The 20799-nt window shown below is 38.1% G+C and overlaps 1 protein-coding gene across 6 annotated transcripts in view; it reads left to right on the plus strand.

Moving 5' to 3' along the window:
* The window catches only part of dnmt3ab (DNA (cytosine-5-)-methyltransferase 3 alpha b), a 56756-nt gene that overhangs the window by 1941 nt on the left and 34016 nt on the right, over positions 1–20799 (plus strand). For 4 of the 6 annotated variants that reach the window (XM_057343714.1, XM_057343710.1, XM_057343713.1 and 1 more), the window contains exons 2-4: positions 92–254; positions 2940–3044; positions 7789–8125. In XM_057343714.1, the coding sequence (XP_057199697.1) occupies positions 177–254; positions 2940–3044; positions 7789–8125 (520 nt within the window). In that variant the 5' untranslated portion in view covers positions 92–176. The remainder of the gene's footprint in view (positions 1–91; positions 255–2939; positions 3045–7788; positions 8126–20799) is intronic. The other 2 variants (XM_057343712.1, XM_057343715.1) reach the window with 2 other exon arrangements.

A 20799-nucleotide genomic window follows, 5' to 3' on the forward strand; every position in this document is an offset into this window, starting at 1 on the left:
CTCAATTGATCGGAAATATTGTGTTTGTACTAGTTAAGTATAACTCTTTTTGTGGTGCTGTTTCCTCTGATTCCAATCTTCCTTTCCACAGGGGATCCTAAAGAAGGAGGGTCATCATTTTCTCCATTTTTTAAAATCTTTTTCGACTTTTGAATTCAACAGTCACTTTTTCGGTGATGCCGTCCAACACAGTCACTGCCGCCCCTGCATTCAAGAGCTCCGACTTCAACTGTGACACAAATGGGAATCAAATGGTAAGAGGTTAATGAGTCCCTGAGCGCTGTGGATATATTCCCACAGACTGACCAAAAAAGGCTAATAACCGCATCACTGTTTTTGTGTGGCAGTAAAATGTTGTGGGTTTAGAAGCAGTTTCCTAGACTAACAGTGTGTTTGTAAGGGTGTCAAACGATTAATCAGGATTAATCACATCCAGAATAAAGTTGGTGTTTACATAATATATGTCTGTGTACTGTGCATAATAATTTTGTATTTATAAAAACATACAAACATGCATATATTTAAGAAAAAATATAAAAAAATATATAACTTAAATTGGTAAATATATGTAAATTTGTCCTAAATATGTATACATGTACAGTATGTGTGTGTCTTTAATATAAATATAAAATTAATATGCACAGTACACAGACATACAGTACATTATGTAAACTCAAACTTTTATTCTGGATGTGATTAATTGCGATTAATCGTTTGACAGCACTAGTTTTGATCCACAAAAAACTTGAAAGAAGTCCTTGCAATGCCTTGTGAATGATGCTCGCAGTGAATTTCCCATGAATTCCCATGAAATTCATGTACTGAATCCACTGTAAGTTGCTCTGGATTTAAATTGTATTCCAAATGCATAATGGTATTGTATTAATGAGAAAGTTACACCATAACTTCTGCCCCATAGAAGCCGTTTCGTGAAATATAACATCCTCTACAAAACCGGTGTCTGTAAAATTGTTTGTATTCACGAGAAAAAACATTTTGTAATTTGTGTAAGTTATTCCTTACATTAGTTACAGTTTGAATGAATTGCCATGATTCATTTCCACAGTCTCTTATGGGGCTATGCCAGCGTAAAGTAGGCTCCAGCGAGCACAATTAGCAAATGCGAGTGAATTGTTATCCACCAGGTCTGTAGAGATAGTGTCTTGTGCGTTTGGTTCGAGTGTGTATAGTGACGTGGGTGTTGGCTTGTGTAGGAGGGGTTGCCGTATGTCTGATTTACAGGGGAATTCATTCTTCTCCACCCCTGCACCCATGGACCCGTGCTACGCTCATAGTCCTGTTGCTTGGCAACAGCCCTTGCCTTAAATAACCAGCTGCCGACAGAAATAGAGCGAAGATGTAGACTGTGTTACCGAGTTCACGCAAGGCAACACAGATTTCTGTGTGTGCCCTTTGTTTTTGTTTGTTTAAACATTTTGTTGGTTTAATTGTAATGTAATGAAAGCGTTGTGCGCGAGGCTGGCAGGATTTTTTAATGGAAAAATGTACTGAGATGATCCGTGAGGGGAAACCTCACTGCACTGTTTTTTAAATGGTACACTGCTCTGCAAAAGGTTTTAAGGGAAAATATTTATAAACGAACACAGAATGTCTGTTAAAAATCAAAATTTTAATTGAATTGACATTATTTCCTTATATGTACAGTAGGCTGATGTCTTATACTCAATATCCTCACTGTGTTTATTGAGCGACATATACTGTAGACTTTATCCCCCACAATCAGGAATTCCAGAAATGTGCCACCATCTTTCGCCATGCTGGACTTCCAAGTAGTCATGGCAGACAGAGACACTATTCTCATTAGCATTCTGATTTAGAGCCGGTGGTTTTATTCAGTACAGACCCGAAGCTTCAGCCGCTACATTAGGATCATCTTTTCTCCCCCTCCACCCTAGGGTGCTTGGCTGGCCGAAGAGTGGCTATTGTCGAGGAGGGGAGACACGGTTGTGTTAAACAAAAGCGAAGTGAAGAAGGGCAGAGAAAGAGCCAATGAATGTCTTTGTAATTGTGTCAAGAGGAGCCCAGAGTGTTCTCGCTTCTAGCGCCCCTTTCTTCATACCCACTAAATAGAAGATGCCATTCAAACGCTGGCTTTTCTCATTATCTAAATAAACTTGTCGTGAAAACGCAGGACAGAAAGAGAAATTTTGAATTCTCGATTAAGTGTTGGAGTGTACTTGTTGCGTTGGCGTATTTGATCCGGAAAGGTTAGGAAAGCAAAACGTACACTACAAATAAACTGGAAACAGATGTTTTTGAGACTTCGGCTACATCAAGAACATCAGAGGACAGTAAAGCAGCAGTGGTCCACTCTTACGGGTTTTTCAGTGGCTGATACCGATATCAAAAGATATCAGCTGATTTAACGCTGATATGAACGCAGTGCAATTTATAAATAGCAAATAGGTCTACACGATATATTAAGGAAAAATGTGATAATGCGATATGCGATATGATGATGCTTTAAGTTTGTTAAATCAATCGAAATGATACACAAATATAAAAGATCATCAAAGATCTTTTTGGGAAGCATCACTCTCTCTGCTGTCTGTATCGACCTAAAACTTTTGAGTCATATACTTTTTCAAAGTATTAAAATCATTTTGTTATTTGCAAAATGATTACAATATGCATTTTGCATAAGCACATTTGTGATATTTCGATAAGCAATAGCAAATGAAATGCATGCAAAAATTACTCTAATGAAACATTTATAATATAAAATTTACTTCCGAAGTTTAATTTAATTTAAATTTTGTAAACACACACACACATACTGTATACACTGATATACTGATTTATCCACATTATGAGCATAAACTAGATGAAACCACATGATACACCAAGTGTTTTTGAGGAGGCAGTAAGAAGTCTAGTCAAACAGTGATAGGTAATGCTGTGTGTTTTTATTTGTTTAGAATGAGAGCTCTAGAATGGACACAGTAATTATTGATGAGATGCCCTCTCTCTGCACTCCTGTCCGCAAGGTTGGACGGCCCAGCCGCAAACGCAAGCACCTCCCCGTGAGTATTCTAGAAACTGAGCTCTCAACACTCAAACTAACCACAAAACACTTGACTTCTCCGGGGATTCGGTTTATTTTCGTTTATCCACCAGGCGCTAGTTTTGGCAATGGCTGGTAACAGTTAAACAGACAAACATGTGGTTGCTGGGAATACTACAGGCTGAGGGGCACGAGGCAACTCATTTGTAATTTATTAGAATTAGAAGATACTGATTGGATGTTAATGACATCAGTCTAGTTGAGATACCTCGTACATTTTTTCTTATCGTTTGTGCTGCGGGCATGAATGATACGTTATTGAAATAATATTGTTAATCGCGCCGCTTGTCATTCTTCCGGGATTGGGACGGGATTTTATCTCAGTTTTTTTGTGGGATTGGGATGGGATTTTTTTTGTGGGAGTGGGACGGGAGAGGTTTGAAAATCCACTCCCATGTCACCCTCGAATATAGAACAGAATTAATATTTGGAGACAGAAATAATAACTCATAAACGGCATTGTTTTCAGTCACGGTACACAGACCTTGACGTCCTTCTGAAACCTCGGATATCCAAATTCACTCTTTTCAGGAAATGGAAAAAGAAACCTGTTAAATGATTAAATATGGTGTTGCACTTTTTAATACTTTTCATTGGTTCGATATTTGCAAAACCTAGTGACAACTGACAAACATAAAAGGTGACTAATAATAATGTATGGCAAAAAATAAGGAGATACAAGGTTTTAGAAGGACAGCAGCGATATGCTTGTAAAGTTGAATGCGCCGGTTGGTTGGTGTGGAATTGTCCCGCCCCTCCTGCGCTGTCATTGGACAACTGAGAAAAAGTCACACTGACAATCGCAGCGGTGTTCCCAAAGTGTACCATGTTTCAACCCTAATGAGTTTAAATGTAAAAAATGAGTTTAAAAATTCTGTAGTATATATCATATGTTTTTGTAATAGCTCACAAATGTTGATTTCCACTTCTACGCCATTGTGTTTAAACACGAACACAATTTAGAGCTCTTTAACTTTCACTTGTTTACTTCTTTAACAACACACAATTTGCACCTTTCTGACAAACCGCCCCATTAGTAAGTCAGTTACTTTCCTCGTACAGTTCCTGGTAAATATCCCCCCTCCGGATCCTGTATTTCTGTGTTTGAACATAATCCTTCCTCTTGCATAATTAATCCAGAGAGGGCATGTCAGAGCATGTGGATGTTGAGTTTCCCCCACATCCTCTCCTCCTTCCCCTGGGGACTTGATGATTGTATTATCCCCTCTATCCCGTTCCTTCAACAGGTTCTTGCCGTCCTGCGAGGTGAATGATGTCTTACTCTGTGAAATGTAACCCACGTGAAGACAACTAGAATAATGTTTGACTCATCTCTCATAGAGGTGGAGATTGCTGATGTGGAGAGTTTTGTCAGCGCTCTGTGTTCGACCGCCTCCTTGAAATGTTTGTGAATTGTGAGGCCGTTGAGCTTCTTGAGTGATGACCGGAAGCGCTCTCTCATTCAGCGTGTTCTATTTTTCGTCCTGATCTGATAAACGCATTGTTTTGCATTCATATGCTATTTTTACACATAGCATTCGGACATTCAAAGCTGCGCCTTTCTTATTTGCTTCAGCATTTGTGTTACTAAACTTCTGTGCGACAGATTTCAGGATACATATGGGGGGATATGTTTCTGGGTCACATACGGAAGGTGCTAAAATCAAAGCATACCACATTGTTTCAAAAACTGGGCTGCTGCCAACACCTTTGTTTTTTGTTTTTTACTGGCCATTCCCGTATTCGATTGAACAAAAAAAAGTGAATTACACGTGAGTGCTGCTTGTCCGTGCAAAACACGGTGTTGTCGGGGCATTGCTATGCCATTGTGTTCTGGGCAGGTTTTAAAGTGTCCCTGTGGTCTAGTTTTTAATGTTGTTTACATGAGTTTGTTGTGTTTTTAATATGCTTTAAGACAAGCCATGTGGAAATCACAGTTGCTCTTGTCGCTGTAAATCGCCAAGCTCCCATTGAAATGAATGAGATTATGTTGCTGCTAGTCGATGGCGGTGTGAACATAGCTTCAAGTTTCGATGACAGTTTTTTTTTGTAGTTAATGATCCACCACAAATAAATGTATAGTAAGCACATTTCTTCTAAAAAGCTGCACAATTGGAGGTTTCATTCATGTTTGTAGCACAGACAGTACCAAAGTTGAGGTTTATTGGTTAGCTGGGGGGTTGAATATAAAGTTGAATTTTCTATCAGGCTTCATTTGTATTCTTTAAAGTTCACCCAAAAATTTAATTTCTGTCATGAACTACCCTCATGTTGTTCCAAACCTGTATAAATGTCTTCAAAAAAAGACATTTGGAAGAATGTTAGCAGCTAACAGCTTCTGGGGCACCATATACTACCATAGTAGGAAAAATTAAAATGGTAGTCAAAAGTGCCCCAGAAATTTTTGCTTTCCTACATTCTTCAAAATATCTTATTTTGTGTTCAACAGAACAAAAAAAAATACACAATATTTTTTTCTACTATGGTAGTCAATGGTGCCCCATAACTGTCAGCTGACATTTTTCCAAATATCTTTCTTTGTGTTCTACCAAACAAAGACGTTTATACAGGTTTGAAACAACTAAAAGGTGAGTAAATCATGGAAGAATTTTCATTTTTGGGTGAACTGTCCCTTTAATGCACTGCATATGGTGGCACCCATATTTTCCTCAAAAGCTACAAGCTTCAGGGTTCTTGAAAAAGTTTCTCGCACACTGCCAAACCAGCTCCCCTCACATGAACGGATAACATTACTCCCCTACCGCCTTCCGTCTGCAAAACTAAAAATGAGGTGAATGGAAAAAATAAACAGTATAGAAAATAGAAACCCAGAAACCAACATTTGAGAGCAGTACAGTACAGTGACCCTGTTTTTAGTCAGAATTTCCACAGTCCTGCTTAGACAAGTCAGAACATCAAATGTATGCCTCACAACATCTTAACATATTTAAACGTCCGTCATTATCAGCACGACTCGCGGAAGTGACATAATAAAAGCTCAACTCCTAATTGAGATCGAACAACCCAGCATCTGTTTCGCAAGACGTAACATCTTTCCTAAAGCCACTAGGCTCACTGGATTCGAGTCACGTTATGTCATATCACCTTTTGATTTCTCCTTCACGAGAGCGGCTTTGACATCCCGAGGCAGCGAGGCGAGGCAGCAGCTGCTGCTCTGAAGAGAAATGCCACCGTCAGGCTGACACTTCTGCTCTCCCCGGGCTCCGAGTCTGTCTGTCTCCGATTAACGTCAGCACAGCATTCCTCACACATGCTAAGCAGGTGTTTGGATGCGAGGAGTGATGTATGTTTGATGTGCAGATTAACATCATGCTGGACAGGATGTATAGACAAAGCGTAGGAGCTTTGTGCTGTTTGAATAGTGACAGCATTATTATCAGCCATACGTGAGAGATGGAGGATGTGTGTGTGTACATATGTGCATAATAATATGAAAGACCGGTGCGGTACATTAGAAAAGCTTATCTTTCACGTCCAATGCACAATCTCAAAGGTGAACGGACACTGGTTTGTTTAAATAGTAGCGGAGGACGCGTGCGCAGATCTTAGGCCAATCTTAAAGGGATACTTTGCTAGCAAATCAAAATTTCCCCATACTCACCCTCAAGGCATCCTAACTGAATATGGTTTTCTTCTTGAAGAATAATGCAGTCGGAGTTATAATACCATGTATCATTTTACTTCCAAGCGGTAGAATGGGAGTGAATGGGTGTCGACTTTTTGAAGCTCCAAAAAGTGCATGCTGTGCATGTGCTTAAGTCTGTGGCCTTAACAAAGGTCTTCTGAAGCGAATCGATGCGTTTGTTTAAGAGAAATATCCATATTGACAGCGCTGTTAACGTTGTTGTCAAGCTTCCGTCATCTCTCAAATGCGCGTGAACCAGAGGCTTGTTTTTCCGGCAGATGACGCGGGTGTGTCGTAAGTTCCGGTGACGAACACTGCATTTAGGATTTAGGTTCCAATAGGATTTTTGCCGGAAAAACAAGCCTCTGGTTCACGCGCATTCGAGAGATGACGGAAGCTAGACATCAACGTTAATAGCGCTATAAATATGGATATGTACATATGGGTCACATGAGAATGAAAACATGGCGGATGTAGTAACTCTGGAATGTATTCATAATGCACCCACACATACTATATAAAACACACTGTTTATACACTTGATAGTAGATCAGTACCTACTGTCACAGTGATTTCAGACGCAGCCCATGTTTATACTTAGCAAGCTATAGACTGGGCCTTCATAGTAAATGATTTTGTCAGGTCAACTTGATGTATTCTAGGAATTGTGTACTCTGTTATATAACCCTGTTAGAGCGGTTATTGAAATGACAGCTGACTCACTTCCTGACTGACTGTTTGTTTAACAATGTGGAGTTAAATATACAATGTGTTTTTGTAATAGTATTTTAATAAAAAGATGATTGAAATGTGTTTGTTTAGTATGTATTCGTTAAAAAATGTTCTACCCCTGAATTCTGTAGACAAGACGTCTTTATTTGCTTTTGCATGTTTACACAGGTATAGTAAAGAGGATAAAAGGGGGATTAGCATGTTTTGGATTATTGTGTGCTACAGGGCAAATTTTATTGAAATGCATTTTATTGTAGAGAGCTGGTATTATTTAATAGTAATGTTAAAGATGCATGACCGTCCAATCTGATTATGTAATTTGCAGGCTACGGGCTACGGGCCAGTGGGCAGGGCCAGTCAGCACAAAGGGGTGGAGCTCCAGTCCTCATTGCAGTCTCACAATGGAGATGTCGAAAGGCACAAGAACAAGTCTCAGGAAGGTTGCCACCCCACGCAGGACAAGAATGCTGCGGAAAACGGGCTCCCTCACCAGTCAGGCTGTCGGCCCGAGTCCTCGTCCGATTCGAGCCTGAGCCCATCCACTGAGAACGGATTTGTCATCGGCGAGGACAAGCCGAATTCTGAAAAGTTGGAAGAGGACAAACTGCCAACTCTGCCTCGCAAGAAACGAGGGAGACGGAAATTAGAGCGTCCGACTAAATGTGAGTTATGCTCAACCTTTCTTAGCATCATGTTTCACAGCTGTCTGCTCATTGAGCCGCTTCTGTTTGGACGGCCAAGAATGTGTCACCGTAATATTAAAAGAATGCAAGATTTAGTCACAAATAGAGAAGGACTGTAGAATGGTTTTGGAGGCTTTTCAGGCAGGAAAAAACTATTATTGTTAAAAGAGTGCATTAATATGTAAATGAAGGTAATTATACTTCCAAAAATTACATTTGCAAACAAAAAACACCAGCCTCTTACACTGTGTACGGAAACAATTTGGCATGATTCTCTCTCTAGTGTAATGGTGTTGTCAATTATCAGACCCTTCTCTCTCTCTGAATCACTCTCTCTTTTTATGTGCTGCTGTGCTGGGTCAGGCGCTGACCTTCATGAGAGCAGTAGGTGAAGGCTGGGTAGACAAAGCTGTCTCCTGGCAACCCACCACGATCAGGTGCAGTGTATTGAGAGACAGCAGGTCTGTGTTGTGGCCACTCTCCCAGGTGGATGGCACTATGCCCAGTGTACTTACACAATGATCCTGCATCAGGCACCTTTAACCCAGTTTATGGTGATGATAGACACCCTCTGTCTAATATTGTGTATCTACATAGCATACTATAAGGTCTAGACACGGCATGTAAAATACATTGATTATTTGCTATATCGTGTTTTATTGGATTCTCAGGCTGTGCTAACAGAGGTATAATGGGGTGGAGGTTGGCCGCTGCGTTGTTGGTCGTAGTGGGTGTTATTAGTGCTTGATGGCATAACAAATCAGGGTTTTTCCTGGGTCAAAATTGGTCTTCGGTGGTGGCTGACGAGCAGTCATCCACACAGTTAAATGTCTGTATGAACTACGAGTCCAATACTGATTATAAATCCTTCATTGATTTTCATTTACCAGCCTTAATAATTATATTGATATAGAATTATATCAGTATCATAGAACATTAAAAAGTAAACTATTTAGGGCTGAAACGATTCCTCGAGTAACTCGAATACAAAAAATCATCGAGGCAGATTTTGTTGCCTGGAAGCCTCGTTTAATCCATTTAACTACAGTACACACGGGGCACTGCGTTTCCCCACGGACCGTTATTACTGACGCACAGCCCGCTAAACTCTATTCATGTTACAGGGCTCTCAAGTCTCACGCATTCACCGTGAGACACACGCATTTTAGTATGTTCACACGCTCACACGTATTTCTCATGCTGATAAATAACTGATAGTTTATTGAAATGGTGAACTGCTATTTTACTTAGTTTTAGTCTATTTTGCGAGTGAACCTTGTTTTCTGGCTGCATTGAGTCCATAAAACTAGATGCGGACTTGTGGACGCCAAATCCTGTTATTTAAACATGCCATCTGTGTGTTCTGCGTGTCTGAGTGAATGAACTGCACAGTTTAACGTGCTACACGCGTGATGCTCATGAATTTGTCTGCGTATGTACTGTATGAGGACATGAACACATGAACTTCATCTCCAGAGTCGCTCTGAGAGTTTATTTCAGAACATTTTACTGAGTGAAGCTAACACACTAAAAAATAAGCGTCTTCTGACGACCTGCCAAAATAAAAGTCCGGTTAACTCGGTATTTTTATATCGACACATATATTACTATTTATAGTAAAAAAAGAAACTAAAACTAATTTAGATAAACTAAATGCATCATGCATAAGCTGAAGTTAGTTGTTTACCTTTGAAATTATTCTTTCTATTTTTATTAATGTTTCTTATTTATACATTTGTATTAGGCCTATATTGCATTTTGAATGTAATATGGCAGTGGAATTGACTCAATGCATAGAGTGCTGCCTACGTATTTCCGGTAAAATCTCAGGGGGCGGGAAAGCTTCCGGGTTGTATTCACCCATAGCAAATGTGCTTTTCCAGCGCTCGTTTTGGGGGGAATTAACGTGTAATATAGATTAGTGAAATACATCGTATTGTTAAAATACTATATTTTAAACATGTAATGGGTGCTATAATACAAAACTTTACTTTAGTCATGACCTGCAGCGTTTAAATACACACATGACTGTGGTTCCGTCAGGCATGGCTGTGTCGTTTTATGAAGCTTTACAGAGATTTAATAATGTTCCGAGCATGGATTTACTTTATTACACGTAAGGATTTAAACCTTAACTGGTACTACAGTTTGTTGTCATCACGTTAAGAGTGCAGATGTGATTGAGCCACAGCACGTCAGCTACTGAAGATCATATGGTCTATTGGTGAAAGCGCTAGCGTTAGCTAATGCTAAAGAATAAACGTAACGCTGGATACATTAATTTGGTTTTATTTGTACAAATTGTAATGTAAATAAAAATAACGTAAATATATAGGCTACTTATGACATTTCTGTACTGTACGTAATATGCATTATATGTGCTTGTGCAGTCATCCATATCTTAGTGTGTGCTTTTTTGTGTGTAACTAAAATGTCTTTGTATGCAGCTGTGACATGACAATAAAGATATTATATTTTCAAAATGTGATCCATTAATGTAAGCTTGTATATAATAACTGATACACAGAAATTGTCAGGTAAAATGCAAATACAAAAACTATAAAATACGTCAAAAAATGCTTTTGATTTAAATAAGGCTTCATATTGGAATATTGTAAAGTAAAATATTTAAAATGATTAAAATGAATGGACTATGAAATTCTCACAATACACAGTAAAAATGCTCACTATTTCAAAAGATGTCCCTGTTCTTCTCGTGTTATCCCGGCTCTTAACTATTTCTCATATTTCTTGTAGTTAACAGTACGACTTTGTCTGTGATCCTTGGAAAACTTCACTAAATTTAAACAATAAATTGAAGCTTTAGGTCACAGCTATAATTTGGTGTGTCCTGCTCCTAAACTTTGTGTCTTCTCTGACTTCATCTTAATTCTGAAACATGTCGTCCTCTCCCTGATCTCCTGTCATCTGATTCTGACTGGGAGCTGAGAAAATACATATAGCCTAGTATTAATGATTTGATTAATGATATTCGTAACATAACAATGGGAGGTAAGTGAGAACGTTATAATTTATAAAAAAAATCAATGTCATCAACTTAAGGTGAATTGTGTAACAAATTAAAAACCGATTCAGTATTTAAACAATATTTATACCCTTTAAAAGCCAAGCCATGTCTGTTTCTTTACAGCAAACCTGCATATTAGAGCCATATGACAGATGTGTCTTACCGGAACTGTGTTATTGATATCTGGTCAGATTCATACAAATTTGTTGTTTAAAGGTAAAGATATTTAAGAGCAGAAAATCGTTGATAAACTCGGTGTAAAGATGATGTCATTCAGTGTTATCCAGCCTTAACGTTACGTGCTACGTGCTAATAGCAATAGCGGCCAAGCTGTCCATGTATTTTTAAACGGATAGTTTAAAGTAGCCTACTTCTTTACTTGACAGGGGGGCAGCTGACAGTCTCACAATGCTGACGAACATCATTTATTGTAATCCGGCGAACTTTGTGTAAGCAACGAGTACAAATATTCATCTTCTGCTCTGTCATGTTCACAGCTCTAGGTAGAGATGAATGGCTTCCAGTGGGGCAGCGGATGTGTTTTCGTATGGCCTTAGAATCGTGCCCTAATTCTGCGCGCACAAAATATAATTTTGTGCACATAAAAGGCACACATCGCACGCGCATCAACTAAGTTTCGTGGAGATAATACTCGCCTCGCGAGGATAAAAGTAATTCGCGCGAACGAAACAACATTGATCTGAATGTTTGCAAACACTCGCCTGCTCTCTCCTCAGAGCACGCTGTGTCCGTGTGATCCATCAGCTCGCTCGCTCAACACAACCAATTGTTACAGTGTGTCATAATTCCATCCAATCGGCAATGGGACTGCTAAATCATGATTGGCTGGCTTGACAACCAATCACAAGATCTCATGCAGAAAGCTCGGACGATGAAACAGGCCCACGTGGAAAAGATGTGTGTTTAAAGTTATACAGTAGGTGGCGGTAATACTCATATAAAGAATGAACAACAACAAGAAGAAGAGATGTGTATTTAATCGTTTGGACTTGTTCATATTGAAGTTAAAATGTCGAACGCTCAACGACCACAAGTAAGTATCTTATTTTTTAATCTAAATTAAATCGTGCAATTACATTACTAGTGTTTCCAAATGCCGCATTTTAGTGGAGATTCTTACTGAACTGTAACTTAATGTAATTAGTGTGATCTCAATTATATTATGTTTTCAGAAATGAAGATGTACAACTGTTTTTATCTCATTGCTTTTATTAGGTAAATTATTGAGTTATGTGGAAGACCGGTGTACTAAAATACAACAAGTAAGTGATAATCCACAGCTAGCCGTGTGTTAAAGGGTTTTAATGCACTTCGCAGAGGCAACATCCCTCCGCTTCGCGTCGGGTTCTTGGCCTCCACAAAACCCTTTAACACACGGCTAGCTGTGGATTATCACTTACTTGTTGTATTTTAGCCATATTTTCGCCTCCTGAGTGTAAACGCGGAAGCGGCCGTGCATTGAGTGAATAGGGCTGCAACGACGTCGTCGATTACGTCGCATTTTCACGTGCGTGAAATGCGTCGACTCGTCGTATTATTTACGTTTATCTGCTGTAATAGCAGTTTCTGTTCCCGGGCGTGTGTAAGTGAATCAGCAGAACAAGGCTTTACATGAATGATTGACATTAACGCTTGTAGCGAGGAAGGCGGGGCGAGAGCCGTGGGGCGGGGCCGGCGGCGTAAGTGGCAACGAGTGTCAGCTGTGCGACCGCCGGTCCCAGCATGCCTCACGGGGGAGCTCGGGAGCATAAGAGAACGAGCGACCGGACCATCGAGAGAGAGGACCCGGGCCCGGAAACAGTTAAGTTTGTTTATGTTCGTGAGGTGGCTGCCGGCCTTTTAATTTATTTTGATTAAAGTTTATTGTTTGAATGATGCCGGTTCCCGCCTCCTTTCTTCCCTACATTGAACTTTGTTACAACGCTATTGTACTAGTGTAAGTTAGTGTATGTGAACCTTTGCAGATTGTGACCCTGCTTAAATTACTCTTAAGCTTCAAAAAGGACTAACTATCATGAAACCACCAATGCACTTTTTATGTCATTCGATAGCTTTATGTTTGGAATAAACCAATATAGCATTATGAAGAAATTCTGACCTCCGCTGGTGCTGTCTGTCAATTTCCAGTCAGCATGCGTGTGTACGGTGACGGACAGGACGCTACTCTTTCCAAGATGTTCCAATGTTTTCATTATTCTTCATAATGACAAGATGATAGGTTTTGTTTAAAATGTATTTTGCTAGAGACTGTGAGTTAACGTTACTCGTTGAGTGTAGCTTAGCTTATTAGAAGCACTGGAAGCGGTCTGAATACGAAATAACTCTTTTTAAACCTCTGATTTAACTGTAAACTGTTGGATTGATGCAACGCACTATGTGTTAAACATGTAACATATCATCTCTTCTTGTTGTGTTGTAACTATTATTTACTTTGGGGAGCAAAATGATCCCCGGGACTTCAGAAGGAGTAGGTGCTTTAAGCGCATCATTGTGCGTCCGGGATGCGCATAACTGTAAATAACGAAGCGAATGCATTAAGCGCATCATTCTGACTTCAGGGTGCGCGGGCTCGCTTTAACGCCACTCCGCATTAAAATCTTTTATACGGTGATAGTTTTGTACAATAAGCAGAGACAGATAGTAGTATTTTTACTTTTACTCAATTACATTATGAGACTGAAAATAGAGTCGGATATTACTTGGAGGAAAAAAATACAGAGCATATATCATGCGCTAGTATTTCATAAACACATTTTTTAATGTTTTTACATTTAGTCATTTAGCAGACGCTTTTATCCAAAGCGACCTACAGATGAGGGAAACAATGGAAGCAATTGGAACAACATAAGGACAACAAAAAGCATAAGTGCAATAAAAAAAAACTGGTCTCATATAGCCTACCACAGTATACAGTGCTAAGTTTATTTATTTTTTTCACCTTTAATACAGTACTTAAGTACATAAAAAATCTGTCTTTTTTACTTTTAAAATTAAAACTACTTAATTAAAATAAGATAGTGATTTTAATGTAAACACGGATTAAAATGTTAAAACAACAATATTTATTTATAAAATGTAGTGGAGTAAAAAGTATGATTTGCTTTATAATGTAAGAAAATACTAGAACTTATTGTTTATTTGCAAAATTTGCCAAAGGATTAATAAAGTAATCCAAAAAATCTTTATTAGATTAATAAAACAATAATCGCTAGATTAGTCGACTAATCGAAAAAAAAACAATCGCTAGATTAGTCGAGAATTAAAATAATCGTTAGTTGCAGCCCTAAGTGGAATGTACTAAATGGGTTTAGTTTTCACAGATATTAATGTATGCAATTTCAGCAATAAATATGTAAATTTTTCTAAAAAGGAAACAAAGTAGTTGTTCATTTTAAGAGACCTGTCTTATTTTCTCTTGTATATTTAGTGTTGCTCTTTAATAAAGAAAAAGTACTTATTATCCGAATACCCGATTAATCGATGGAGAAATCAGTAGAATACTCGATTACTAAAATAATCGATAGCTGCAGCCCTAAAACTATTATTACCCATCCCTTAGTTTAAATAACAGTTTTTCACCATATAAAATTACATTTAATTTAATAAGCAGCTAGCTAACAACAACTTCAACAACTTGTGCATTGTTCTGGTTTCACATCTCTCCTGTCTATACTAAATGATTACGTTTATAGGTAATACACATATAAATAAACTTTAAATACTGAGGATTAGACAAAAAATATTACTAACCACTCTTGCTAAATGGACTAAGCCCCCTTACGTTCTGAGGTGTTTCGAGTGAGTGATTCGATGGATTCAGACGGTATGTCTCGTGAGTTCAGTGCTTGACATGTTTCAACTGTTCATTTAAATGAATCAGTTCAAAGGAATCATTAGGTCGCGAATTGGACATTAGCAGACGCGCTGTGTGTTCATCACAGCTGTTAGGACATCGCAAAAGATAGAAGTTAACACGGAAAACACTTCATTGCTTGATAGGATTTGTTTCATTTGCTTATGTCAGTTGTATGAGCGGAGCACTTGTCAGAGAAAAGGAAAGCAGTTTTAGATCGCAGTTCATCCGTGAAACACGGATTCGGTCTTCTGACTTTTTGTCATCGTCTCAGTGGCTTTTAATTAATATATGTAAGGGAGAGACAGTTCAGTAGCCGTCATGTTTTACTTTATTCGGTGCTACGCACACAGATCGGCATGTAAGTGGAACACACACCTTAGTTTGCACGGGCTCTATGTTCGCTCTTTCCTGCAGTCATCACAAGCACGGCAGTCATCTACATTGCTCATCAATCACATTCAATGATCAAATAAATCTTTGGCGGGGGAAAATTTAGTTTTGGCGGCTGCCAAACTTTTTTGAATGTAGAAAAAACCCTATAAATACAAAGCTGCTAATTTTACACATCACTTGTGTGAATTAAAACATAAACTTAGTTACAGATGAGAAAGAATCAGATCAGAAAAACATTTACTTCCAAGTATGCTTGCACACACACAAGGACTTTTCTTTGAGATTTGAAGCGTCCGGTGCACACATACAAACACAACAGCAAGACACATAATAATAAAATAAAAAAAATAGGGATGCACCGACATTGCAGCCATCAAAATCTTTTGCTGAAAATGGCATTATTAGTTTAATACAATTATACAAAATATAATTTAAAAAAATTTAAATAAGTTTTTAGTTTCAGTTTTCTGTCAACTTTATCCTAAAGTTTTGGTTTTGGTGCATCACTAATAAAAATGTGAAAAATATGAATAGACAATTGTACAGAAGAAATATATTCATAAATATACACATTTGTTCCATATAAATATGTGACAACAAAACCAGTCTTATAGGTCAATTTTTTGAAACTGAGATTTTTACATCATCTGAAAGCTGAATAAATAAGCTTTCTATTTAGGATGGAACAATAGAACAGGATAGAACAATATTTGGCGGAAACTATTTAAAACCCTGGAATCTGAGTCATATTGCACGGCTAAAACGAATATTATTGTTTGTTTTAGATGTAATGCAATGTGTATACATCATTTAAAGTTTAAAAAACGCTGTATTTTCCACATACCGTGCATGTTTGTATCTCATCTTTGCCCCGCCTCTCTGAAACGCGCTGATTTTTTACAAAGCTCATCGCTCTGAAAAGCGAGGTGTGCTATGATTGGCCAGTTCACCAGTGTGTAGTGATTGGTCAAATACTGCAAGCATTTCACGGAAATGTAACGCCTCTTACCATATTCGGAACATCAGGTTCCAAAGCAATTGTACTGACACGCGATACAATGAGATTTACAATTACGCCCACCTTAACTACGTGTAGATTTGGGCGGTCTTAGTCAAATCATGTAACGAAGTTACATAGATTCTCCGGGGTGTGGTTACACAAGGCGTTTCAGGCAAGTCTGGTTGAGCATTCACTTTTAGATAGAATGCATCTTTTGTTCCCACACTTTCATTTGTGCAATTTTACGTGTGTAATACATGCATGGACAACTTATAACACACCAAAAACACAGAAAAACACGTACTTCCGCCATATGACCCCTTAAAATATTTAGAAAATCACCTTGGATGTTGTTAATCAGAGGCGTTGTAGCAGGCCATTGCTAAGGAAAAACGGGTTTGTTTTAACGCTCTCTATGGGCTCACGGCTGTAATGATGTTGTGGAGAGTAGACGAAACAGAAAGCTTTACATAGATACCAAACTTGAGTGGGTAATTTTCAAAGATTGGGCAGCAGTGAGCAAAGTTTTTTGTTAGCGATTTTTCTGCATCCACCCACAAAAAAATAAAGTTTTGATATATTTACTGTTGGAAATTTACAAAATATCTTCATGGAACATGATCTTTACTTAATATCCTAATGACTATTGACATAAAAGAAAAATCGATCATTTTGACCCATACAATGTATTTTTGGCTATTACTACAAATGTTTTATTGTCTTAAGACTGGTTTTGTTTTCTAGGGTCACATATATTATTTATAAATATAAATACGTATCTATAAATATGTCTATATAGTCGAAACTGCTATAGAATAAGTAAGCAACACCGATCCATCGCTGGTCCAGAAGAATTTCCGGTTTTTAGTTTTCTTACACTACACAAACGTCAGCTGTTATAAAATGCACTGTAAGCCACAGCTTCCTGTGGCGTATTGCTTTGATAGAATACAGTCATTGAGTTTAACAGGCAAAAAGAGGGCAGCTCTCTGGTCCTGATCAGCGTGTAGCAGCAGATCACGCTTTTGTGCATAATGCTGATCGGCTTTGCCAAGAACAGAACAATAAATCTCCTCAAAGCTCGACAGTCAGCCAAACACCACCTCTGCTAGCGTAACACTGATCAATACTAATCGCAAAAAGATACAAGCTGTTTGTCTGTCATTTATTCAATTTAACCCAAGATTTTATTGATTCAATGAATTCAACGTACTGGAGTGAAAAAGATCAGGCTGTGATTGACAGAGATTAAACAGATCACCGGTGCCTGTGTGGTTTTTATTCCTTCCACCTGGAGGGCACAGGAAGGATTTCAGTTCACCGGAGAGGAACTAACTGCACGGAACACGAAGGCTGGCATGCGCTCAAAAGGGCACGGCGAAGTCTCGATGGGCACAGCGTGCCAACCACACTCACAAACCCAGTGACCTTGTCAGTGTCCAAGGAACGATCCCATTGCTCACCACGCAAACCGGTTGCTTATTCCCGTTGAGCGAGAGAGGAAGCGATATAAAGATTTGCAAATGCTTATGTGAAGAGGGCTCGTGGGTGAAGCCCTTTTGTTTTGGCTGGGTGTGTGCGCGCTACTTCGCTGGCAGGCTTTTGCTAGCTCTTGTGAAGAAAACAAGCTCTCTGATTCGCCCTCCCTGGTCTCTCAAGTGTTGTGATGTGGTTGGTGATGGAGCTTTGATAGACTTCAAACAGCTCTCCTCCTGAGGCTAGTGGTTATTAAAATGGGTGCTATGTACTTGTGCTGGCTTTGGGTCAGTGTGGAGGCCCATCATAAATATAGTTATACCCACAGGCGGGAGTATTGTGAGGATGGAGAAAGCTAAGCCGTTACCTGTCAACTGGCATGATGCATGCGTATATGAATATAAATATCGCTAGGGAATTCTGCTTGTTGCTTCAGGATAATATTGCCCTTTCTGGTTGGTCCGGTATATTTTTTTACACCTCATATCCAACATTTATTTATTAGTCAGCTGACTCTAGATCAGTAACTGTGGGCAAAATCCTTCACTGTTTGTGGATGCACACAATGCAAATGTTGCCTTCTTATTTCGAAGAAGAAGAATTTCCCCATTAAATCAAAATTGATGTTTTTTGGCTATTAGTATAAGGATATCTGTAAACTAGGGTGGTCTAAAACATTTACAAAATTCAAATTTTGAAGACATAAGCATTCAAAACTTAAGTGTCTCACTTCCACCAAAATAGGTCAGAGATTTTTATGACATCATCCTGCACTTTAGCTTCTCAGCCAATTTTTTGACCAATCCAAAGCTCTCTAGAATCTACAGAATCGAGTGTCCGCCCTCACTATCGGCTATTTTCAAAGGTCAGAATGTTTCGCCCTAATTTCCTGTTTCAGGAAACCGGAACAAAGCACAAGAAATGACATCAATACATTGAACAAAGCTGAAGATTTTAAGTGACTTAAAAACAGCCCTCTTACAAAGTCTGCATTATTTTATGACAGGTTCACACAACCACATTGAAATCCACAAAAAAAAAAAAAACGTTTTAATGCTGGGATCCAGGAAAGCCCAACATTTACGAAGTATAAATAGAAGCGTATATTCTTCTGTTATTGATTTGGAATAAAAAACATTACTGAACACAGATAAGATGACGTTGTGTCTCTGTTGTATTTGTTTTTGATGTGTCGTATTCTAGAATTTCATTTATTTCAAGCTGGTTTGGGTTTTTCTTGGTTAATATACTGTATTTAGAGACCACCTTTATGTGAAGTTCTCAGTATGCTTATATCTTTTTAACATTAAAACCCTTTTATTTGAAATTTAAGGAAATTTGATTTGTTTGTTATATGACCCTTTATGATCCCACACTAGTACTAGGTCAAGTTTCGAAATTGCGATTTTACAAAAATGATTAAATCGAATATCTGCTTATTAGATTCTATCTATTATGTCAACTTTTTCAAACTCTGTGAGCAGAATCTCAATGATGTGGGAAAGTTGGAGTCCATTGTAGTTCTGATTCTGAATTTGTAGCTTTTGATCTGAATGTCATGCTAATGTATGCCTTCAGGCAAAACATTTTTTTTTTAAATGAACGAGAGAGATTCGGGAACCACTTTGAAATAAATCTTTCTATCAGATGCATGAATAATTTAATCTTTTCACTCATTTTTGCAATAAGTACAAATCTTGAAACCGTTTTTGAGGGGCAGCATTATTGAAGTGGTAGTGGACTGATGGGTGTGTTTTTGTAAGATCTGTTAAATATTCTCTTCCTCAGACCCTAGTTAGTGAGCTAGTGATCATAAATCATCACGACACCTGATAGAGTTTCAAGTCACTGGTAATCGTAGCCTCTGGCTCACCTCGGCCTACCCTGCCGAACCCAGCCAAAACAAAGCTCTTTGGGAATGAACTACATCCTTTTGTATGTGGAGATGTCAGGATTATAAATCATTGAAAGTGTGGAAATGGCGTCAGAACTTTTCAGGAATTTTGGTAGGATTTATTGTGGAGCTTTGTAACATTTGGGAAATGAACTACATTGAATTAGTAAAGAGAAATAGCTCGTCACAACCCGTGGGGAAGTCATTCCTCAAAACCCATCAGTTACTTTGATAGTAATGTGATTATTCTGGCTGTACAGTAATTACATTACTGTAATACCAGACAAACACAGTTTTACACACCCTATTGCACTCATCCAAGTAGTAATGACTCTGACTGTTGTTTTGTCTACAAAAATATTGTTTATTGGTTAATTGCTATTCAAATAAAAAGCTTTGAAATATTACTGTATACAGAGGCCTAAAGAGTCAAAGCCTTCAATGTAAAATAAATGTTACATTAGTTTTGTACAATTACTCAATTTCTTAAAAATAAATATTCATTGTAATTTGATTATTTATATTTTATGCAATACTAGAATATCTAAATTCTGTATGGAATTTTATTGGTTTCTCTATCAGTTGTTCTAAATAGGGGAAAACACACGTGAGTGAGTAGAGAATGTATGCAAGTTAAATGTGTTTTCTCAGTTATTCAGTAAGGAAGTTTGTGTTTTACTATTACTACTGATGCCATAGTAATGTAACTATGTGAAACACTATGACCTTGTGTGTGTCTATGTATGCGTGCTGTTAAATAGTTTAAAGGTTGTTTTTTTCTCATTTAATTTGCTGTGTAAACAACGATTATAATCATAAATGCAACCAAAATAACAATAAAACATTAATTGCGATAGCATTGTTGAAAAATGAAAAGTATCCCTTTATGTTACTAAAAAGTTACTTCCAAACACGATGATTAGTTGTCATACAGTATGTATTTTCACTATAATGGACTTTAAAAAATTGGCCATTTGTTACACAA

Source organism: Triplophysa rosa, linkage group LG10 (genome assembly GCF_024868665.1).
Source record: "Triplophysa rosa linkage group LG10, Trosa_1v2, whole genome shotgun sequence".
Classification (NCBI taxonomy): Eukaryota; Metazoa; Chordata; class Actinopteri; order Cypriniformes; family Nemacheilidae; genus Triplophysa; species Triplophysa rosa.